This window comes from Narcine bancroftii, chromosome 14 (assembly GCF_036971445.1).
Source record: "Narcine bancroftii isolate sNarBan1 chromosome 14, sNarBan1.hap1, whole genome shotgun sequence".
In the NCBI taxonomy this organism is placed as follows: Eukaryota; Metazoa; Chordata; class Chondrichthyes; order Torpediniformes; family Narcinidae; genus Narcine; species Narcine bancroftii.
This window is the reverse complement of record NC_091482.1, coordinates 10,843,544-10,868,308: the sequence shown is the minus strand read 5'-3', so window position 1 is coordinate 10,868,308 and position 24,765 is coordinate 10,843,544. Positions and strand designations below refer to the sequence as shown.

The window sequence follows — 24,765 nt, the reverse complement described above, 5'->3', positions numbered from 1 at the left end:
ATGATGGTTAAGCTTTTGTTTATAGTCCATTTTCATCTCAGGTGCATCCCTCCCTGAAGAGCTTGATGCATTCTACGCTTGCTTTAAACGGGAGGCCAGTGAGCTAGCTTCACACAACACTTCAACCTCAGGCACAGCTGCACCCACGGTCACCACAGCATTCATCAGATTGGCCTTGTGAAGGTCCTGTCCTAGACTAAACTCTGGATGAGGTCAATCATGAAAGTCTGCACACACTGTGATTGTAGTCAAAACACAGTTGCTGGAAGAAGTCAGCCGGTCTTGTGGCATCCACAGGAAGTAACGCTATATTACCGATGTTTCGGGTCTGAGCCCTTCCTCGAGACGCTGCAAGACTGTGTGTGTTCTTCCAGCGTGTCTGTGTCTTGTCTAGACCCTGGATGAGTCCTGCATGCTTCCAAACACTAGCTGGTGGGAGTATTCACAGACACCTTCAATGTCTCTGCTACTGGCCACTGAACTAACCACATACTTCAAGGCCATCAACCCAATGCTGAAGAACAACACAGTGGCAGGACAAAATGAGTACTGATTGGTGGCTCTGATACCCACCACAAGAATAGCTTCAACAGGCTGGTCATGTGTCATTAATTCCGCCAGCCTAGACCCACTCCAATTCGTCCTCCACTAAAACAAGTCCTTGGCAGACAGCTGGCCCTACACGTCTGGACAATAAAGATGCTTGGAATATTGTGCTCAGTTCTGGTTGGATCGTGACAGGGAGGATGTGGAATCCATGGAGAAGGTGCAGAGAAAATTTACTGGGATGTTGCCTGGATTGAAGAACATGTTTTATGAGGCAGGGTTTTCAGAGTGAGGACTTTGGAGCGAAGAAGGATGAGAGGTGACTTAGAGGTCCGTCTACAAGATTCTGAGAGGCATAGATAAGGTAGAATGCCAGTGTCTTTAATTTGATGCTTGAAATTTAAAGGATGATTTAATCAATTTTTTCAAGATACACTGGCATGCTGCTTGGCAGAACCCCACCGAATGCTGATTATTATTTCTTTTGGTCCTCCAAATAGAACACTCCCTGGTATGTACATCATCGCCCCTATGCACCGTCCCCCCATAATTAAAACATAGACACCTACTTTGGTTGCATACAGATGCGGCTGGAACCTGGAAGGAATCTCTAGCCTCTGATGGTGCTCCCCAGCAAATGAATTACCCAAGGACCCCTCAATCCCATTCTCTCATTCACCCTATCCCACCCATCGGCCTTCCTCAGAGACAGGCTCTTGTTCTGATTCATTGTGACTCACTGCTGGAATTTGTGCCAGGAGGTGGGAGTTCATGCTAGGTTCGTCACACAGCATCGGTGTCAACAATACGCCTGAATATATAATGCGATAATATTCCCTTCTGAAGGCAAATCCAAGGAGACTCGGTGACTTTCTTCCTGCCAAGAGGTACCAGGCAATTTCTGCAATGGGCACATCTTATTGCAGACAGAAAGCACACCCCGTGCAATATTGCACTGTCTTTATTACATGACAATAAATTGAATCTTGAGTTTATCCAGCATTGTGGTTTTATTTCAATCATGGTGTCTAGACTTTAATGTTTTACTTCAAAGCACTGGTGCCATATCTCATTTAGCATTTGTTAAAGCACCGTACGGACTCAAGTCATTTCGGAACCACAATGAACAATTGCAACGCCACAGTGCAAGTTGGCCCTGAGTCTAGGGCAGGGGTCGGCAACCTTCAGCATTAAAAGTGCCATCTGGGCCTGTTTCCCACCAAATAAAACACATCTGCAGCCGAAAAACCAGTTTGATCCCTAAAATGAAGAAAAGGCTGCATATATAGTTTCATTACACTTATGCTATGTATGTGAGGAGTATAATTTATTACATTTATGAAATAAAGGAACTACAAACAGAAAACTGACATTTTATTTCTGTTTGTAACAAAGCAAAACAACAAATTCTTTTGAACTCTAAAGATATTGGCATGTATAAGTTTCAAATAAAATACACAATGCGGGCCTGTTTGAGTCCATCCCTTATTTGTGGAATTTTTAAAAAAAGAAATATTCGCTTTAAAAAGAGCAAACAAAAAAAAATGCCAGTTTGTATTTTATTCTGAAGGTTGCCGTCATCCGTTGATTTCCTCAGTCGTGTAGCTACAGCAGTCAACCACCAACCTACATATAAAACACAACTACATCAGTTCAGGGTCCAATATAAAAATGTATATTTGCAAAATAATAATTCATGAAATGATTTCTTTCACCTGGTTAATGTGACTTCTGTTCCTGAACCTTACTGCATAGCTGATCAATATCAGGGCTGTAAGATGTCACTTTGATCTTCACGCAGGATTGCATGCTGTCATCCATGAGGGGCAAGTGATGTTTGCTTTTTATGTAGTTCATGCTGGAGAAAACCTGCTTGCACAAGTATGTGGATCCAAAGATGGACAGGACTCCAAATGCATATTTTTTCATACAAGTGTCAGGAATTGAATTCCATGTTACAAACACAAGTTTGTCCAGTTTGGGGAGGTTTTCAATTTCACTCCATTTGTGCTTCCGGGCAAGAATGGCCTTCTGAATAACAACATCTTCAAAATCAGCTGTCAAGCTTCTGAACTTAGAAACCCATAAGTCTTTGTCAGCTACATCAGCCAGTTCGATCTCAAGTTCGGGTTGACTTACGTCTGTAGATGCAGTTTTATTCAACAGGGATAAATCGATGTTTAGGGGAGTGACAGAATCTTTCCCCAAACGCAGCTTGCCTTGCAATGATTGCACGCTGTAAATGCTCCTAATTGATTGGATTATGTGCTTTTTTGAACTCACTCAAAGAGGGGAAGTGAGACAGCGTACCCCTCTGTATGTCTCTAGCAAACACTGTCATCTTGTGCTCAAACGCCAAAACCTCCTCCAGCATCTCCAGGGCTGTGCCTCCCTTCCCCTGAAGTCTTTTGTTCGGCATGTTAAGGTGCGTGGTTGCATCCACCACGAAGTGCAGCTTTTCCGGCCCATCTGGCTATTTTAGCTCCGGAAAGGTGAGCCCTTTGCTTTCCAGGAAGGTTTTTACAAGCTCCAGACATGCAGCAAACTGCTTCAGCACCTCGCCTTTGGACAGCCACCAGACCTTGTGCAGCAGGAGATCGGAGTATGTGCTTTCGACTTCTTCCAATAATGAACAGTGGTTCAATAATGTCGGTGGTTTAATCCTTTTGCTATTATTTGGTTCACTCTCCGTCGGACAAGCTTCATCCGTTCTGTGCATTCTGGAGCGCACAATGCCCCTTGATGCAGAATGCAGGGGAAGGTCGGCAGTTTCCACCCTCGCGACTTCTGAAGTCACAAACCCCTTCCGTGCTCCTGTCGTACTCGGTCGGCTTCCCGTGCCGAGCTACCTCCTGAGCTGCCACAGAACTAGCAGAAGCTACTCGGATTTGTAGATTTCCTCCAAGTATTTTTATTTTAAACTCTGATCAGAATTCTGCAGCAGTTGCATCCCCAGATGGGTATTTTTCAGCAAAAGCTGTGCGTTTATCTGTCCATGAAGCATTAAATATTTTATTTTCATCAGAAACGTTTCTTTTTTTTTGGATTTATCCAGGGAGAGTTACCTGGGTGGGGGTGGGAGGTCCAAAGTTCAATACAAATCACTAGTTGGGCCGCGAAGGGTGACGCATATGGTGGTATCGACCACTACAGTGCTGGAAGGCAAATTTTGATGACAAAACGTTACCACATATTTTATTTTAAGGTGATTAATCCCCAAAATAATAATTATTAAATAAAATAGGCATTGACCGTATTCGCATTATTTTTTTCGGAGCCCCCCCCCGCACCCGGGTTGCAGACCCCCTGCTCTTAATAGGGGCGGGTTCGGCCGCCGCCGAGCGCGCGAAGCCCGTGGACGTCAGAGCCTCCGCGTCACCCGGAAGCCGCCATATCGCCCCCCACGCACCCGGAGAACGGGAAAGAGAGTCAAACGATCGGCCGCGAAATATTAAATCAAAGTCCAGAGGGAAACTGCGTGCGGCAGCAGGAGACGTCAGCGAAGCCCGGGCGGCAGGGAACCCTCAGCGAGATGCGGCGCACTCTTTCCTCGCTGTGGTCGACCTCCGCGGGAGGGACCGGCACTACTTTCCCGCCGCTGCACTCCCGCGGACTGAGTTGAGGGGAGCGGCCGCCATTTTTGTTCTGGGCTCAGGACGGGGCGGACGGCGGTGGCGAGCGACGTAATTCCCATCATCCGGCCGATTTTTACCCGTTTCGCCCAACCCTCCGTTCGGCCTGCGGCGGGTTTGCGCCTCCGGAGCCGCGCCAACGCCTCGGGTGCAGTTTTGCGGTCCGTTTCCTTTGGTCGCTTTTGAGCCCCAGCGATCGTCGAGCTGGAGGGGAACGGCATGCAGAACCACAGCGGCGTGATCCGTGGGCCGGCGGGCAACAACGACTGTCGAATATACGTGGGGGAACCTGCCGCCGGACATCCGCACCAAGGACATCGAGGACGTGTTCTACAAGTACGGCAGCATCCGGGACATCGACCTGAAGAACCGCCGCGGCGGCCCGCCCTTCGCCTTCGTCGAGTTCGAGGACCCGAGGTACGGGGGGGGGAGAAGAGGGACGGGGGGAGGGGGGAGGGGGGAGAGAGGGAAGGGGGGAGGGGGAGAGAGGGAAGGGGGGGGAGGGGGAGAGAGGGAAGGGGGAGGGGAGAGAGGGACGGGGGATGGGGAGAGAGGGAAGGGGGAGGGTAGAGAGGGAAGGGGGAGGGGAGAGAGGGACGGGGGGTAGGGGGAGAGAGGGACGGGGGGAGGGGGGAGAGAGGGACGGGGGGAGGGGGGAGAGAGGGACGGGGGGAGGGGGGAGAGAGGCCGGGGAGGGGAGAGAGGGCCGGGGAGGGGGAAGAGAGGGCCGGGGAGGGGGGAAGAGAGGGCCGGGGGAGGGGGGGAAGAGAGGGCCGGGGGAGGGGGGGAAGAGAGGGCCGGGGGAGGGGGGAAGAGAGGGCCGGGGGGAGGGGGGAAGAGAGGGCCGGGGGGAGGGGGGAAGAGGGGCCGGGGGGAGGGGGGAAGAGAGGGCCGGGGGGAGGGGGAGAGAGGGCCGGGGGGAGGGGGGAGAGAGGGCCGGGGGAGGGGGGGGAGAGAGGGGGCCGGGGGAGGGGGGGGAGAGAGGGGGGGGGCCGGGGGGAGGGGGGGGAGAGAGGGGGCCGGGGGAGGGGGGAGAGAGAGGGCCGGGGGGAGGGGGGAGAGAGAGGGCCGGGGGGAGGGGGGGAGAGAGAGGGCCGGGGGGAGGGGGAGAGAGAGGGCGGGGGAGGGGGGAGAGAGAGGGCCGGGGGGGAGGGGGGGAGAGAGAGGGCCGGGGGGAGGGGGGAGAGAGAGGGCCGGGGGGAGGGGGGAGAGAGAGGGCCGGGGGGAGGGGGGAGAGAGAGGGCCGGGGGGAGGGGGGAGAGAGAGGGCCGGGGGGAGGGGGGTACAGGACGTGGGGGGGGGAGCAGGACGGTGTTGGTGGTGGGAAATGTCCGTAACCTCTCCGCACCCCCGGACGTCCGCCACCCCGCGCGGGTCGACCACGTTTCTCTCTCTCTCTCCCCCCACGTCCGCGGGCTCCCAGCCAGGTCTCAGCGTGGCCGCACCTCCGGTGCCGGAGGTGACACCCCTCAGCCTAACTTCATTGAACCCAGCGGTAGCGATGGAGTGGGGCCCCCCGACCCCCTCCCCCGACCCCATGGTCGCAGCAAGGATTTGGGGCGCAATATGCTGGAGGGTTTGTTTTCCTGTCGTTCGCGGGAAATGGGGCCGTTTCGACCCCACGCGGGTTTTATTTTAATTCCTCCCGAGCTGTGCTAGGTTCTCTTCTTCCCCGACTGAGCGCCATTTTGGTGCAGAGGGAAAGCGCGCCACGCCGGCCCTTTGTTTGGCGGGAGCGCGGCAATAAACGAGGATGGCCACGTGCTCCGTCCGTCCAATCCACGCAGTCGCGCACTTCACGTGATGCTCTGGATCCTTGTCTTCTGAGAGACATGGTGACCAGTCCATGAATAGACAAGGTAGAATTGGGTCTCAAAAAAAAAAGTCTTCTTCCAGTGGCTCATCATTCAATTTCCATGTGAATATCCACATTTCTGTCTTTCAGAGATGCAGAAGATGCTGTGTACGGTCGCGATGGTTATGATTATGACGGCTACCGTCTGCGTGTTGAATTTCCACGGAGTGGGAGAGGGACTGGAAGAGGGGGGTGGCGGCGGTGGAGGTGGTGGTCAAGCACCGAGGGGAAGGTACGGACCCCCCTCTCGCCGATCCGAATACAGAGTGGTTGTTTCAGGTGAGGTGGCCTTCTCGGTGTTTTTATTTTTGCTTTTTATTCGACAGAAACTAATTGTTTGAAATTAAAACATTTTGAAGGGCTTCCTCCAAGCGGCAGTTGGCAAGATTTGAAAGATCACATGCGGGAAGCAGGTGATGTATGTTATGCTGATGTTTTTCGTGATGGGACTGGTGTCGTGGAGTTTGTTCGAAAAGAAGATATGGCCTATGCAGTTCGAAAACTGGATACCACAAAATTTCGGTCACACGAGGTATGTTACCTAATTCTGAAAGACTTAGAGATGATGACTAAGAGCCATAACTTAACTGTTCATTTGGAGCTTCAGGTAAGGCAAAATAACCACAAGGAATGGCTCAAAATAGTTTTCTGTTTATGGCTAATACAACAAACTGTTTTCTTATGGGAATTGGCCCATTAATTTTGTAAAGGCTGAGTATTTTGTATGTGCTGAGTTTTACAATTAAATCTAAACAATTTTGGTTTAATGAACATTTAGTGATTGCAGCACTGTCTTTAACGTCACCCTAAGTTGAAAAGGAAATTTCTCGTTGAAAGTCAACATTGAGTGGCATAAAGACATTCTTTTCGCAGAAAAGAAACTAATATAGTATTAGCCTTATTCAGTGGCTTTTGTGGATTACATTTGAAAGTAGTGAACATTTCTCTTCACGTATCCAATAGGGAGAAACAGCATATATCCGTGTGAGCGTTGATGGTCCAAGAAGTCCAAGCTATGGAAGATCTCGTTCACGTAGCCGCAGTCGAACCAGAAGCCGTAGCCGAAGTCGCAGCAGAAGCCGTAGTTACTCTCCCAGACGGAGCAGAGGATCTCCCCGCTACTCACCCCGTCATAGCAGATCGCGCTCGCGTAGCTAGATTGTAAATCCATTGCTGGAATTGTAGAACACCACCACTCTTTTCCTTAAATAGAATGGATTCTTTATTTTTAAATCCACGTTAACTTGTTTTATTCAAGTTTAGTACAAATTTAAAATTGATACCACAAAAAGAGGGTTAAGTCTCTTTTGTTAGCATTCCCTCGTCATTGCTGAAGTCTGATAATTGTGTAGATAGAGTAGATTTGGAGTTTGGGAAGTTTTCAATGGTGTCAACATGACATGGATTAACAATAAACTGTTACGGTAATTTGTTAATGTTTATACTTGACTTCATTTGAATTGAATAAATCCTAATGTAAGAATTGTAGGAGGCTATGTAGATTAGGTTTGTTGTGAAACATGTTTATGTAAACCTTGTGTTGTACCTTATCTTACCTTTTCATGTATCTTCCTATAGACTTATCTCAACTGAGGATGGATTAAGCATTCTTTGGAATAAAGGATTGTGGAGCTCATTTCAGTCATATTAGGAATGTCAAATCGTGTCTAATTGGAGGAGGAGGAGGAATCTGATCATTTATGGAGGCAATGGTATGACTCCAAGTGCTATTGTCACAATTAAACTTGGCAGTATTGAAGTTGTGCTTCTCTTTTGTACAAAAGGTTGTATAATCCATAAAGTATGGTGTTACTGTGCCGCGTTACGAAGTTCTGTGCAGCATCAATACTGCTGAGCTTGCATGTTCTGTGTGACTAGTCTGGCATTGGTTTTCACCATTTTGAGCAGAAGTCCCATTGATAAAACTTATCAAACTTCTAAAAGATTTAAAAGTTAAATGGCTGTCTTTCAGCAGTTTGGTTACCTGGATCCAAAAAAAAATTCATCAATTTAGTTTGTAATGCAGTTAAGTGGTGAATTACATGTATAGTACAACTAGATTTCACATGGTAACTAGAAATCAAGGTGTGGATGAAAGTAAATACTGCATCAGTAAATTTTGTTCTAATTGAAGTGCGTGTAGTAGATACTATCAGGCTTGAATTCCTATCCACTAGTCCAACATCATGTCCCTTATTTACATTAAATACACTGAACGGTATCGATAGACGCATTTTAGCTAAGTAAACTAAATGTAAGATTTATCATGTGCCCACTTGTGGGCTACAATGATGTTGGATTAGTGAATACTTATCTACAATAGTAAGTTGTCATTTTTAACAGTGTTGTGAAATAAAGTTTATTGTTAAAATATGTAACAATGTTCACATTGACTGTAGGGGTGTGATGCAGTTTGTGCTGTTCATCTGTCAAAGCATCTTTAGATTTTGACCAGATGACAGCTATTACTGTCCCATCCCATATAAACTTTGTTGTTTATTGTATCTAACGTTTGCCTCCTTTTTTGGTTTTGCTGGTTATTAAAGGTTTGGATTGGAGAGGGCTCATTGGATCCCAATCCTTGGAGCTGGATCTTTGGATTCAATTCATTGTGAGGATAGGATAGGGAGGATCATAACATGGATTCATGGAGCGGGATCATATTACCAGGAGCTGTAGGAGTGGATTCCTGCCCCAATCAAATCGTGTATTTCTGGATTTTCTTTTGTTTGTTGTTTTCTGTTTTTGTTTTCTCCCCCCCCCCCCCCCCCATACCCATAATTGGCTCTACGAAAAGCCCTTCCCTTTTATTTTTTATCAGTTGGAGTCCAGTGGATGCCCCGTGGGATTGGCTGTTTTTTTTTCTTTTGCCTTTTTTCGTAAATGGAGTGAACCCAGGACCAGGAGAGGTACGCTGGAGCAATTCCTTGGATGGATTCGGCATTCAGGATTTGGTAACAAGGGTGATTTCTAACTTTTGTATCTTATTATGGGGTGTTTGTTAAAGATTTGAATTGGCTGTGCATTCTAAATTTAAAGGAATAATTAAATTGATTTGGTCCAAAAGATTACATCTCAAGCTTTAATGTTTAACATCCATGTTGATAATAAATTAGTCTTTAATTGTATGTTTGGGTCAATTATTTTGTGAACAGATGTTTGGCTTCCATCTTGTGTAATTTCTTAGGAGCCTTAAGTAACCCCAAAACTGTTCACAACAATGCTGTAAATAATTTGCATTTTATATAGTCCAGATCATTTACAAGTTGTATTTCCACATTTATAATGCAAATTCATATTCTAAATTTTGATTAATTCACATGGGTGTAATGTATTAGTCTTAAGTTTATTGTGCTGGAATCTGCGGGTAGTTTTCCGTATAGTTCCTTAGTCCAGTTATAGAATTGAAAGAGAACAACTAACAGAAAATCAAGGTGATCTGCAATAGTGTTCTGTAATTCCACCACGAAATTGTTAACTTTTTTCAGTGTAATCAAACATTTTTCAGCTTAAGTATATTATAAACATGATAAAGCATTTTCCTACTTTGTCTATCAAAAAAGATCTATTGCCAGATGGGCTATGATTTCTAAAACTAAAGGTGGGAATAATTTTAGGATTAATTTGGGTTGATTTTTTTTTTGCTCCAAAAAATCATTAAAGGGATGAAAAAGAGGGATGTGATGTAGTGCCATTAGTTGTCCCTAAAGCACTCAATTGAAGTGCAGTAGGGACATCTTGTGGTCAGCATCATTTGTTGTATATTCTATGCACTCTCCTTGAGACCAGACAGATAGCACGTGCGAGATGAGTGTAATGCTAAAACAGAGAATGTTTTGAACTTTAATAAAGGGTCAACAAAGCCGTTGCTGTTTTATTATTTTCCATTTCATTGCGACAAAGTCCTTTCTAAAAACCTGAATCTACCCACTGTCAATGTTTCATTTTGTAAATGACTCCTTTCCTTTGTGGAAAGAACACTTTTACTTCTTATGGTCTTCATTTTCACTAATATTCATTGCTTTTGAAATAGACAAGTAGTGCCCTAAATATTGTCTTGTCAAGAGACAGTTGAGCTACATTAACCACTTTACGCCCTACTTCTGGTTCAACATCCTCCCGTTTAGATCTATGTATGAAAGTTGACTTGTGTAATAGATGGTGCACATGTCACGTTACACATTTTTTTGGTTGCAGTTGGATTTCCATCAAGGGTGAAATATTCATTGTAGGGCAGTGAATCAAGTCTGCAGGTCCATGTCGAAGCAACTTGTAGGGATTGTTGATTACAATATGACACCTTGGTAGTCCAATTTTTAATCAATATAATTTTGAGGATCAGAAATTGAAACTGATCGTGGCCTTGAATCTTGAACACTCAATGAAAACTTGGTCACATAATGAAGAATTAGAGTAGGATGTGGAAGTGTTTGCTGTAAAATATATTACTTGATTAGGTAAATGCTTGTGAATTTTTAAGTCAGTTATGGCTATTACAGCAAATTACGGAAACTTGTTGCCACAAAGCCACATTTGAGAACATAAAGCAGTAGTTACTGGAATTGCTTAAAGTCTTGTAATTAAAATATAGATTTTGACATGGTATGGAAGTTGGGTTATGTCTATCTAGTTAGAACCCTGTCCAGTTTCTATTATCTGGGAAGTATGGTTTTCTTGTGGCTTGAGAGAATGAAAAGTAATTTGGAGGTTGTGATTCCTGGTCATTATCTGTCAAGTCTCCGAGTTACATTTGGCTTCTTGAAATGCATTGTTTCCATTCAAAGTTGTGGAATTGAGTGAGTAATTCATGATTTCTGACACTCCATTTGGCCCTTTCAATTTGACTTTTATTCCTCAAGTGAAATAGCCCAATCCCCTTCTCTGTATTCCTATTTTCTAGTATTCATTAATAAATTTCCATACTAGCTAATGTGGCTTCAATATCTCTTCGTTTGTATTGCTGATCCTCATTTCAAGATTTTTATTGTCATGCAGTAAAACAGAAAATGTACGTGTGCTAAAGTAAAATTTCAATTTATTGAAAGGTTTGATTGGACCTTGAGTGCAAGAACAACAATTTGTACTTTAGCTGTGTCGGATATGACTCATGCTTGTTTCAGTTGGGGGATGTGCTGGCGTATGTTGTAATATCTTGCAGTTCCAAAAATAAAAAATAGACAACTGTAAATGGCTATTTTAGCTCTTTGAACTCTGATTTTAGTTCCCTAGAAAATCCAAATCAATTTTCTGCTTTTTGAGCATTTGATTTTCAGGCCAAAACTTCCCCTTAGGGAAGGCAAAAGCTATTTTCTTTGGAGCACTATTTTTTGTTGTTGGGTCATTTGGATTAGGCATTTGAACAATAAGACAATAATCTAAATCAAGGATTGAAACTAGATTGTATAAAATTGTTGCCTTGGAATTATTTAAGTTTAGTTATTTAGTATAAATGTCTATTGTGGTTTTACTCTTTCAGGACTTTTTTTTGCAGGTGTCATGGATGGTGATGACCATGTGCTCCATGTAGTTGATGCACGATGACGTTAACACTGACGGATTAACAATTGTGACGCATTTACTGGGAATTATAACAACAGGTGGTTGTCAGGAAATGAACCACATCTAAAAGGATAACTAGCAGTGAGGTAGATTAATAATCACTCAGTTCAGGTGACAGTAAATGAAATTTTGAATATGTTCCCTGAACACTGAGATTAGTGCATAATTAAATTTAAAAATTTGAGCTGTTAAATTGTAGCCAGCTCTGGACTATTACAGAATCCAGTTATGTAAATATTGCAGGTGGGGGGGGGGTCCCTGCATAATACCATCAATTTTTTCTAGGAGAATTGAAAGTCTCAAATATTTACTGGGTTTTTTCCCCCTCTCAGTTTTCTGGTTAATTTACACTTTACTGTCTCCATAAAATATGTTGCCTTTTAATGTGATCCCCTCTGGTTTTGGAGTTCTTTTGGTGCTTGGGCATTTGAAACATCGTGCAGTTTCCCACAGTTAAGATGCAAGCATGAGGATATGTAATCCAGGTCTTGAGGAAATTGGTCTAAAAATTGTAACTTAATTTCAGGGAATTAACATTTTAATTTCTAATTTATAACTGTTGAATTTGCTGAAATATGATTTTGCAACTGCTGACAGTTGAATGCACTATAACAATAATTATGGAGAGAAATTCATCAAGGTGTCTGCCCTCTATTTTGTGGGTTGAAACGTGACTTGGAAATAGGTACCCTCATTTTAAACATTACTCATGTTGAAGCAACATTCATAAGCCACGGTCAAATCGTGCACAATCCCTCCACCTTCAATCTTAATGTTTATTGCAGCCTAAGAAGATACTTTTTAAAATCTGAACTTTGTCTCTGCTGAGTTTCACGGTGTTCAATATCGCTTCTGATGCAAATAACTTTTGCTGGGTGATTAATTTTTGCTTTCCCATGGATCTCCAAAGTGAGGAAAAGATGCTTTTTTTCTTGTTCACCCCCATCTGTAGTAACAAGTCCCTGAATACATAATTTCTCAAGTTAACCTGATTTAGGGCAATGCTTGTGACAGCTAAACCACGCATGTGTAATTGATATGCTGTAATTTGAAAATAATTTGTTCCTAATGTTTTGCTCTTCCACCTGCTAGACTCCTATTTGATCCAATACAAAAGAAGCTCAAATTCTACATGTGCTGTAGTTCGATGCTAAGTGTACTGGATCCACGGTGCTTTTGATCAACGATGCTAGAAGAGTGCAATTTTTTTTATGGGGGATTTGAATATTTTTGTTTTGGTTGAGACTTGATCACCAAAAAAAAGTTCAAAATAAATAGTTGCATTGAAAGCACATATGGTAATTGCAAGTGGACATAGCAACATTTAGTCAAAAGATAATTGTACACAGGATTCACTTAGCACTGTAATCTGCTGGTGTGCTTGGAGAAACATTGCAGTATTCTTGGTGTATTGTGAATTTTTGACCATCATTAGCCAATATTAATCTGCATAACCTGATTTTTCCTTGAGTGGCTTAATCCTCATCCTAGCCATCTTTCTCTCACTGCATTAGGGAGAGTCCTGATCCAGTTTAAAGGGTATGGATTGGATAAAAGACATTTTTGATTGTTGATATTTTGTTCTAGGGATTAGTTGAAAAGGAATAACTTTGTTCATCTTTGCCTGTTGAAGTGGCTTGTAGGTAGATATGTAATAGCAAGATCTATAATGTAATAAGTGGAGACTATATGATTGCAGAGTTATAAATGAATAAAGCATTGACTTGCTAAGGAGGTAGGGTGATATCAGAATCTTGTTATCACCTTGCAGTGCTCTGCATTGGGCTCTTTCTATGTAGAAGTAATGGTAGGAAACCAAAATGTTTAGTAAATGGGGGGGGGGGTCCCAGGCAGCAGACCTACATCATTTTGCTATGTAGGTGCAACAAAGATGACATTTGAATAGAAAAGCTTGAGGTAGTCCATTTGAAAGCAGCAAAAATGCCAAGGGGATGCAGGAAAAACGGTAGAATGTCAAGTTTAGAGGAAGAGTAAACTAAAATGTTTTAAGTCTGCAGAAGATTTTGAGAGGAATGAAGAGAAATTAGATGGTTTATCTGTTAAGTGATGTAGGGCATGGAAGAACTTCCTTGTGATCGAAGTTGGGGTACAGTTGAATGCAGTGTACTACTCCATTTAATACACCTGAAGGGGCCTTGATGTAGTAGTTAACGATGTTGGTAAATACCTCAGAAAAGGACCCCCAAATTGAAAGCTCAACCCTTGATTCTGTTTTTGGCCATCTTATCCTTGATTATTCAAGGCTTTCAGTAAGTTGACTGACTTGGCAGCATAAATGTAGTTTATAGAATCTTAAAGTGGGAGGTTGCAAGTGATCGGAAAGCAGGTTGTGCAAATTGGAGTGCAATTTGATTGGCCACCGAAAGCAGCATTCTTCACCCTCAATAAATTTGCAGAAACCTGAACCTTAGCCGAACAAAATTTGAAATACCCTTTTTTGGCTTTAAATAGGAATGCATTGCATCATCCAGATTCAGTTCATTGTTTCTATCCTGGGGGGTAGGGGGGGTTCCAATTATTACTTCCCTCACTAAAATCATGCTCCTTCCAGGTGGCACAGCCTCGTGTATCTTAAATGAGCGATAGGTTAGTCATGCTAATTTCAAAACTGCAGTCCAAAGAGAAGTAGGTAAAATAGTTTTGTTTGCTTTGCATTAGACACCAAACTTGCAAATGCTTGCCATTTTAATTTCATTTCATTTTCTTGTTTGTGATGCTGTTGCACTTGAATGAAGCCTCAACTGCCGTCCGTGCTTTATTAGATTTCTGAGTTCAACCCCTGGTTTTATTTAATATCTCATTTTCTAGTCCTTTGTACTTGGATTCAACTTCTGTTCCAAGTCTTGCATCCCTTGAGAAAGCTGGTATTTTCTACTCTCTGCCAGCTTCCTCTTTAATATCTACCTGAAATGTTGTCTGCACAGATGCAACTTAACCTGAGTATTTAGTTTTTTTTTCTTAACTGAGGGTTAACCTGGAAGTTGAGATGAAGGAATGAAATGCTAGTTAGATGCAGTTACAGGCGGATAAATTAATCCAAATCTGGAACCTTAAGAAACATGGCCTGATATCATATCAAATCAATTTTATTACTATGTTCTGTCATCGGTGGGAAAAATAAAATGTTTTGAAAAAAATCAACTGAAACTATTGGTGAGAATGAGTTTTTTCATATCTATCAAATTCCAAACATTGTTGATCATTCTGTTGATACTTGACATTCTCTAATCTTCAGAAGTGAAATCACAGGATGTTGAAGGTGTTATTTGATATATCAACCATTTTCTCACAAGTAAAGAAGTGTACTCACTTGTTTCTAAAATTTTGCCTGAAATTGCAGGTTAAAATGCTCAAAAGTGTATCTGTATTATGCCATTGCACAAACCAATCGCCAAATTCCATTCAGATATGGCACTGAAGAAAGAAAAGTGTCATTTTTCTTCCATCCAATAGTTAAGTTTGCAAACCTGGTTTAACAATGGTAAACATGCTTATCTGGCCCAAACTAGCCCTGTCAATAATTACAAAATGCCCTGCTCCATGCAGTATTGAGGAAAATGCTGGAGTGGTTAGAATATGAAAGCATCTGGAGAGGGAGAGAGAGAAAGGAAAAGTCTAATAGGGTAGCAATCTGGTGTGTTTTTTAATATCTAATCTGGAGGAGGGAGAACCAATTGGGGGGGGGGGGGTGTGGGCAATTATTGGAACCAGCAAATAGACAGCATCTGGGATTGGAGGGGAGATTTATTACAAGCCACAGATTAACTTGAAATTGCCAGTCAGGTGGTGTCTGCCCAGTAGAATTTTTTTTCAGAATTGCACTAAGATCTACTTTTTGATTGCAGATTAGGTTTTTTTTTAACACCTTGGAGCCATAGTGATCTTCAGTATTTTGCAGATGTACTGTAGCTGTCATTTCAAGTGAATAATATCAAACCAGGATTGCATGGGAATAGAGTGCACTACGTTGTCTGATACTAGGGAACAATGAATTGGGTATGTAAAGTGGGCAGTGCTGATAAGAGGATTTTCAACCCTGCATCATATTCACTTAAGCATACCCTTTCATGGACCTTTATTGGGTCAACCCAATAACTGATTGGGATTGACCATGACATGAGGATACATCATTGGATGAGCGAATGGGAACATTTAGTGAGAGCAGCCAAAATTATGTTGGAATTACAATATGTAGGGCAGGAAGCCTAGAGGTCATGTTGGGGGATGTCTATCAGTTTTTTTAAAAAGACAAGCTGAGCTAATACCATAGGTGGAGGTGAGTGGAATTAAATATTGTCTAGATATGGTTTCTTGAGCCTCCTTGTAACTACATAAAGCTGTGGGGCATATTGAAGTGGGTGGTTTGTACAAAGTGAATGAATCACTATTTCACCAAAGGTTGGTTCGTTTTAAATTAAGTATTTAATTGCAAAAAAAAGTGCTTCATGAAGGGGAGGTGGTTGTGAGATGTGACCAAGATCATGACGGAACTGGACCTTGGAAGAAGAAAAGTCCTGAAAATGGCATAAATTGCAAATAATGATTGGTTGAATGGAGGATACTGGGTGGAATAAGCTGGCTCTGACGTAGGGGGCGGCTGGAGTAATGAGAAATGGATTAGGTGTGGTCAAGGATTTGGTTCAGAGCATAAATCGGCAGGGTGAGCTGCTCAGCTGGCCCAGAGCATTAGTAGTATGCCAGATTGCCCATGTGACAGGAGCAGAGTGGAAAGTAGATGGGAACATGAAATAATGAGTTCTGTAGAAGTAAACATTGCTTGCATAAATTGTGGGTCTGGGAAGGAGTGGAAAAAAATATCCACAGTTCTATCTTTGATCTGGGGGGAAAAAAGTGGAATTAAAGAAATGTTCCCAATTTGCAACACTTCACAAAGAGGGGGCTGTGACCGTGTGGACCTCCAGGGCACATCTTCCAGCTTTACATTTTGCAACTTCCATGCTCGTGCTTTCACTCCCAACTGTTCTCATTGGTAAATAGCATTGGTTTCATCTTTTAAACCTGTCTGGGAAATTCCCCTTCTCCCACATAATTAGCAGTTTACTAGGCTGCTTTCATCTCCCAGTTCTGTTGATTTGTCTTCCAATTGAAATTTCAACTATTGTTTCCCCACAGATGCCACTTGGGCTCAGTATTTTCATCCTTTTCTGTTCCTCTGTTGATTGGTGCAGTTTTGTCCAAATATGTCGGTGGAATGAAATAATGGACTCAATTCATGACAAATGTCAATATTCTGAATAAATTATTTTTAGTGAAACAAAATGTGGCTGCATGATCAACCTGACAGCAAATAGTCATTCTGAATTGAAGGCATAACATTTTGAGCATTATTCTTGAAGGATTGATTCCAGGAGAAATGTTGACAACTTTTATCCCTGCTGAGCTTCTCCAGCAGGTTTTTAAAAATTGAAATTATTGGAATGTAATGTGCAGTTTGTTTCTTGCAGAAACTTTTTGAAGATCTAATGTGTACTATTCCAAATATACACCAACGTATCATTTGTGATTATGCTTCCCTATTGTGAGCTGCACAGGATAACTTGATAAATGCAGTTACAGGATCGTTGCCAGTAGACCACTAAACTGCTGGATACTAAATATATTTGTTGAACTCACCAGTTGTTAGGTTCAAATTACTATCTATATTCTGAGCCAGTCCATTACCTTGTCCATAATGCTACTCTACTAATGCTTTACTGGCAGTCGTGGCTGTCAAAGGAATAACATAATATCAAGAAAACGGGTGAATTAACTTTTATCTTTTGGCCACTTGGTTCTTGAATTATCTGATCACCTGCCACTGATTGTTATTAATGTATTTTTTTTAAAAAGTTATTTAACTCTTGAAACAGTATTTTCTATCAGGTCTTGATCCTTGTGTTCTCTTCAGAATAGGATATAAGCAATTTGGCCAGTGACACTTTCAAGAAGAAATCCAGTTCCATTTCTTGGACTTTTGACTTCCACATCCAAGTCTGCTATTAAAAGGACTTGTGTAAGGGGGGGGGTTACAGATTCCAGCATTATAAATGCATAACCAGCCTTTTAAAACCTTGCAGTTAGAGCTAGAATGGTCTATGAACTAAAGATCATTTTTCATAAATGGAGAATATTTGCAATTGGAAAATGAAAGAATATTTTTGTATACATTGTTGGAAACAGAAAGCAGAACTTTGTAATAATTGAACGAAAGCAGCTCTTACAATTCAGTATCTTGCATTATTTATGCTTTCAGAGGTAGACCAGGATAATATATGATCAGAAACATGTTGTGGATACACTGTACATTTACAGTGTAAACTGACAATTGTGTCAAGTTCTTGCAATGTTATATCAGTGCTATCAAGTGCTGTTCAATAAAAAAAAATGCATGGTTGTTATCTTTATCCTTTCACTTGCCTTGATAAACAGCATTGTCGAAGACTACAGACACGTTGGTGATGCAATGTTGCTGCTTCGGGAGTAATGGAGTAGTAATTGAGTCTAAGGGACAGTGGCAAGATGGCAGGTGATTCCTGTTTAGGATATTCCAAAGTCTAAACCACCACCACAGTGCTTTAGGGAAGCACTGGTTAATGCAACGCCTTTACAGCACCAGTAATCGAAACTGGGGTACGAATTCTGCGCTATTTCGGTAAGGAATTTGTACGTTCTCCCCATGTCTGCGTGGGTTTTCCCAAAGGGCTCCAGTTTCCTCCCATTCTTCAAACCCCTTCTGGAGGCATAGTTTAATGGAGTGTAAATTGAGTGCCACAACTCGAGGGCCTAAACGGTTCATTACCATGCTGTATGCCTAAATTTTAAATAAGTAAAGGCAAGGCACATTGCACAAGGTGGCAGATTCCTCAAGTGGGTACCTTTTGCTCAGGCCAGTCCCTATGTGAGTTTGATTAAATGAGCTAAAATTTGAATGAGTCCTGTTGGGTTTCCATCCAAATGCTGGGCTCACAGAAAAAAAGAAATGTAGAATGGGATTTAGTGGGCATTTCCATAGAGGAGTTAGCACAATATATTGGTGGTACAGGTACATGATTGTTTATCCGGAACTCTTAGGGAACAGTGTTCTAGATTTCGGAAAGCCCTCCTGAATTGTGCTGCCATATCTACCCCCACTCCTTTCCAGTCGCCTGGCCATCTACCCCAAGTGCTGGCCCCTTGGCCGCCTTCCCAGTTACCGGATTTTAGAAGTCCAGATAGAGGATTGTGTACCTGTAGTTGTAATTTAAAAATATCAAAATACATTGACATTCCTGCAAACTGATCAGTTTGAAGCAATGTTTCAAGCATTTTTCATTGAAGCAGAGTAATGGGTATGAACCATTGCAGGATGGATTCCAGATTCAGGATACATAGAGTGTTGGGTTGCCAGTGGAGGAATGCATATCTAGTTAACTATTACAATAATGGCCCAATGCTGCATACTTGTAATCATAGCTATTGATTGGATTGAGTCTCTTGAGGAACTGCATATTTTGGAGAATTGTGATAAGATGCTGGAATCATTTGAGCTGTGGGGTGCACCACCATGCCCAAGAACACACTGGGTAGTCTTGGGTCCAGTGGCATCAAGGATCCTAGAGAAATACATAGCAGGGCCATGACCTGCAATTCTTAATGGCATTATCTTGGAGAATGTAAATACTACATTTCTATATGGAAAGATGAGCGAGCCCGATGACTTTTCCACAGAGGTCAGTGCCGTAACTTAAGTGCAAGCAATAATGCACCTAGTGAATTAGGTTTTGAGGAGAATTATAGGCCCTCAGATGGGAAAAATGAAAGGATGTAAAGTTCACTTGAGTTGGCGGTCTGGAAATGCATGCAATGGTTCCATTTTATAAGATTTTGTTAGAAAGTAATGGTGTGCAACCAGAGATCAGGATAGAACATGGGTCATTAGAGCAGTAAGGTAGCAGCATTTGCTGTGCAACCTGGTTACAGCCGTTATCTCATAGCACAGCAACTTCTTCGATCCTCTGATGTGTTGTCGAAGTCGAGTTTGCGTCTTCTCCCCAGAAGCACATGGGTTTTCTCTGGGTACTCTGGCTTCCTTGCAGAGCTCAAAGATGTATGGATTGAAAGGTTAATTGGTTACTTTAAATTGCCTCCAGCATGTAGGTGAGTGGTAGAAACTCGAACAGTTGATAGGATGGCTGCATATAAAAAGGGGCCTATTTGAAATGAACTTGGTGTGCTGAAGGGTATGTTTCCCTGCTGTTTTTTTCCACCTGGTTCTTAAATAATAAAGGCTGCTTGGTTTGAAGTATTTATTTAGAAATCTAGAAGAACTTGGGGACAATGAAGTGGATTTGTTTTAGAAATCTTTGTTATGACCAACCTTAAGGGACAGGTTGTAACACAGCTTTTAGTAGATGAACACCTTGTGACTTCAGAGCATGAGATAGATTAATTATATTATTAAGAATTGGAGAAACCAAAACAAGCTCCAGAAATGACTCAATTCCATAATTTTAGCTGCAATTAAAATCTCTGCTCCAAGAGATCATTGACTAAACTCTGAAATGATCGATTGGCAAATTTGTCACAAAATGTACTGAAGAATCATTAAACTCAAACAATTACACAAGTTTTTACACCATTAAACAGCAAGAAAGTGTTCTGTTAAGTTTTATAATCTGATAACCATTTACAGCTATTTATTCTCTCAGCGTTAAGCAAACCTTCGACATTAAGTGCTCACCATTGATTGTGCAGCCAAGAATCAATGGCTGAACAATTCTAACGTAATTTGAATAATCTTGGGCTGGCCATTAAAATTGCTAAAATCTATTGTCCATTTGGGCACATGTAATTGACCCCCTCAGAAAAAGGTGGTGACTTCCAACTTCAAAGTGTGGATGTCTCACTGCTCACCTCACAAAGTTGTGGTTAAATCAGCATTATGATAAAACCCTTGGGTTCCTCATGTAAACTTGCCCTGTCGACCAAGCAAACTATGATAATGAGCTGGTAATTAACATTCAAAGTTTTTTTTTAAAATCCTGAACAAGAATTCACATCTCACTTGGTCAACATTTCTAACTGGTTTTCAAACTTCAAGTTATTGATTCAGGAATTGTTTGTTTCGATGGGGAAATTCCACAATTTCAGAAACGTGTGAAAAGGAATGCAAGGACTTAGTGTGGCCAAAATTTCTTGCAGGAAATTCCAAATATTTAATTAAGAATAATATAACCAAATAACTTCAGTGTTGAGAGTGTTAGTGGGAGGGATGTGGTCTGAAGAACAGCCATCGCTGATGAACCTGAAGAAATGACTGAGGCAGTAGACGTTTCTGGATATTAGTTATGTTAACTTCTGGAAAGTAATTTAAATCCTTCAGAAGAGAGCTAAAGCTGAGGCTTATGGAAGTGAGGAGGATCTAAAAATCTGATTAGGAAAACTGGTTGAACAGCACAAGGTGAAAAGCCATTGCATGGAACAAATCCTTAAGCCCAACTCATCCAAGATCAAGATTTATTTATTGTCATGTAATAAAAGTAGAGCAATATTACGTGGAATTTGTTTTAGTATGCTTTAAGGCAGACAGATTTGCCAATGGCAGAAACTGCCTGAAGTGCCTCACAGAGAAAGAGAAGCAGAGAGTTCCCCTTAGAGACAGAGTGTTTGTGGATTTACCTCCTGCAGTCACAAGAGTCCAGCCCATCAGCAACCCAAGCCCCAGATCTGAATCTTTGACACACTCTCATCCCAGTTCCAATACCAGGTATCCCTTCAATCAGTCTTGAACCAGTCCACAGCCTGTGCGGGTTCCTCGCCTAAAGTTGCCAACAGCCCACTGCCTGTTTTTTTGACCCCCCCTCACTCATCTGTCATTGTCCATGGGTCATTTTCTCTGCTCAAACAGAGTGCATTCTCCCTTTTTTTGGAACTCTGTGCCAGTCCTCTGCTCTCCCAGACTCTGCAACCCCACATGGCTACTGTAGATTATAGGTGCTGTAGTCAGGGGAATTTCAAATAAAACATCTATTAGCTTCATTAACAGATTGTTTAAAGCAATTGGACCCCATAGGATCACTGTGTTTCTGCTCCTTGCTCTCCCTGAGTCCACACCAAAGGCAGTGCTGCCATTTTGCCCATGTCAACCAAATTTGGCATTCTGGGCTCATCCCATCTTCCTGCATTTAATCCATTTCTTCCTATCCATACATCTGTATGTATGTGTTTTGAACTTTGAAATTATACTTGTTCCAGAAGCAAATCACCCTCTGTGTGGATAAAGTTGCCCCTCTGATCTCTCTTAAATCTCTCACCTATACCCTCTAGCTCTAGGATTTGTCTTTAAAAAAATACTGAGCATTCATTTCATCATGATTTCATTATCCTTTACCATATCACTCCTCAGTCTCCTACACTCGGGAACTGGTTCTCAACCTTTTAAGACCCACCTGGCTTCTGGCCTAACATTCCATAACCCACTGGCAGCAATGATTGAGCAATATTTTCAGATCAAAGGCAACCCTGTAAGAAACACATCTCTTAATTAATTTAGCATTTTGAAAGCCACACATGGAAACATGTCTTGGCCCACTAATTGAGCACCACTGCTCTAAGGAATAAAGACCCTACCAAACCAAGGCCTCTAATCTTGATGTATCTCCTCTGCACCCATTCATGAACAGGTACTGAAAATAGCCAAAACATCTCATGGAATATAGACAGAGTGAGCAGATACATCTAATTTCTGGATTGCATGGGTATAAGATTGTAGTTCCATTTATTTAAATTATGTCATTATGGGTCCTGGTACAAGGGACAGTTTCAGAACCCAAAATGACCATTTGTCTCTGTGGATGCTGCCTGATCCATTGAGTCCCGCCAGTCTTTTTGTTCAGAGAGAGAGGCAGGTCAATTTATCTTCCACATGCAGATTAAGTAACTTCCCAGGGATGAGAGGGTGGTAGTCGTATTGCAGATGATGAAACCACAGTGGGTTGGTCATCCCTTGCAATCCATCTTGGTCCATTGTTAAGTCTGAAAGTCTGGCAGAGTTTTGGTACTTTATGGAACACAGACCAGGCAAATCTACAGCACAGTCTGGGCCCTTTGGCCCACCTGTTGTGCTGACTTAGTCTACTCTGACAGCTGCCTAGAATATCCCCATTGTGTAATCCTCCATTCTTCTCAGTTCCATGTATCTCTCTAATTGTCTCTTTAAAAGGTCCCTGTTGTACATGATGGTGCAAACCACTGCCTTCATATTTAGAAAGGTCTTTTATGGACAGGACCAATGGGAAATGTAACTGTACTGGTAAGCTGCACAGTTTTAGAAATCAAAATGTTGGTAATTCAAGCAAAATCTTTACCCCTGCATGGGATTCCAAACATGCTGTCCTTGACAGTTGAGGTGTGTTCTGATGGTAAAAATGCTTCATGCGCTAGGTGTTAACAATGCGTGTTTCCTCTAATAATGCCATTGGGGAACATAGATTATGAAATGGGCTCTTGAGAATGATCATTTTCTGCTATTTGTGAATGAAACAGAGTGACCATGTCTATTACAAGTCCAACTTAGGGAGGAAAGGGAAGGTGACCAACACAGAGTTTGCAAAACTGATTGCAGTACCCTTGCTTGTTGATAACAGGAAACACATTGACATGGTAGGATTGACACTTCTGATTGTAGGAATATTAATTTAAAATATCTTAAATGTCAGGAATTTGGATTAGTTGCTAAGGGAAAGTTAGTTTTGAATTATTCCATTTAGGAGTTAAAATAAGAGATGGAAGATTAAATGGTGAAGAAGTAAACTGGATTTGACAATGGCTGGATGGGAGAGGCCAAGAATGCTGGTAGATGATTGCTTCTCAGACAAGAGACCTGTGACTAGTGGTGTGCCTCAGGGATCAGTGCTGGGACCATTGTTGTTTATAATTCAGATCATTGATATAGATAACAATGTGGTAAATTGGGTCAGCAAGTTTCCTGATGACACTAAGATTGGCGGCATTGTGGACAGTGAACAAGGTTTTCAAAGCTTGCAGTGGGATTTGGACCAGTTGGAAAAATGGGCTGAAAAATAGCAAATAGATTTCAATGCAGACAAGTGTGAGGTGTTACATTTTGGAAGGATAAACCAAGAAAGGATGTTTACAGAAAATGATAGGGTTCTGAGGAGTGTAGCAGAACAGCGATCTGAGAATACAGATACATAATTCCCCAACTTCAGGAACTGAGTTACAAGGAAGATGAAACTGGCTAGGAGTTTATTCCTTGGAGTATTGGAGGATGAGAGAGGTATTTAAAATTGTGAGGGGGATAGACAGTAAATAAATTTGCTTTTTCCACTGGGGGTAAGTGAGATACAAAGCATAGGACATGGGTTAAGGGTGAAAAGGAAAATGTTTAGGGGGAACAAATGAGAAACTTCTTCACACAGGGAGTGTGGGACGAACTTCCATCTGAAGTGGTGAATGCGGGCTCAATTCTAACGTTTGAAAAGGATGGGAGGGTTATGGACCTGTGCAGGTCAGTGAGATTAGGCAGAAAAATGGTTTGTCACAGGACATTCAGCACAGTAACAGGCCCCTTCAGCCCTACTGGTCTATGTTCTTCCTGGTACTACAATAGTAACTAATAGCCTGGAAAGTTAAGCCCCTTTTCCACTGGCACCCTGTCCCAGGAATTAATTGCAGGAATTTACTGGGATAGGGTCCAGTGGAAAAGGAACATCGGCATCAAATGACATCATTTCACGCCGGGGATTAACCCCTTCTACTCCTATTTTGTATCCCCAGCGTTTGCTGATACCGGTGGTCTGATATAACCAGTGGACAAGGAACAGCAGGAAGTTGTACATTTCCAGTTGAAGGTAGAATACTCAGTGAAAAAGCAATTAGTGTCCCAGTTAAGGGGGGGGGGGCGGTGCCCAGTGGAAGTGGCACATCCTATCCTGGGACACTGCACAGCCAATTAACTGGGTTGCCAGTGGAAAAGGGGCCTTAGAAATTCAAAATGTCCGTTTCTCTCCTGGAAGGACTTCATCTATCTGTTCTGGTTAGTTTATCTCAATCATTTTTATTTGAATTAAAAATAATTTGCTTGACCCTGCCCATCATTTTCTTTTCAGATCCAGGGTACCCTGGTATTTTTAGCAGTGATCAATTTGCCTT

The 24,765-nt window shown here is 42.2% G+C and overlaps 2 protein-coding genes across 5 annotated transcripts in view; both read left to right on the top strand.

Moving 5' to 3' along the window:
• The first annotated feature begins 4,032 nt into the window (after positions 1–4,032).
• Positions 4,033–9,896, top strand: LOC138749180 (serine/arginine-rich splicing factor 1-like). Its single transcript, XM_069910218.1, is given in 6 exon segments — positions 4,033–4,460; positions 4,462–4,595; positions 6,124–6,223; positions 6,225–6,312; positions 6,393–6,565; positions 6,997–9,896. Coding segments are annotated over 6 exon segments (753 nt in total). The 5' UTR covers positions 4,033–4,397; the 3' UTR covers positions 7,192–9,896.
• LOC138749178 (vascular endothelial zinc finger 1-like) overlaps positions 7,656–24,765 on the top strand; it is a 64,523-nt gene continuing 47,413 nt past the window's right edge. Inside the window, exons 1-2 of one of the 4 annotated variants that reach the window (XM_069910204.1) lie at positions 11,598–11,678; positions 24,391–24,464. Coding sequence is in view for 1 of the 4 variants with exons in the window: in XM_069910201.1 (XP_069766302.1) it covers positions 7,734–7,745 (12 nt within the window). In the remaining 3 variants the exon portion in view is untranslated. Of the gene's footprint in view, positions 7,746–11,594; positions 11,679–18,092; positions 18,266–24,390; positions 24,465–24,765 lie in introns of those variants that run through there. The other 3 variants (XM_069910202.1, XM_069910201.1, XM_069910203.1) reach the window with 3 other exon arrangements.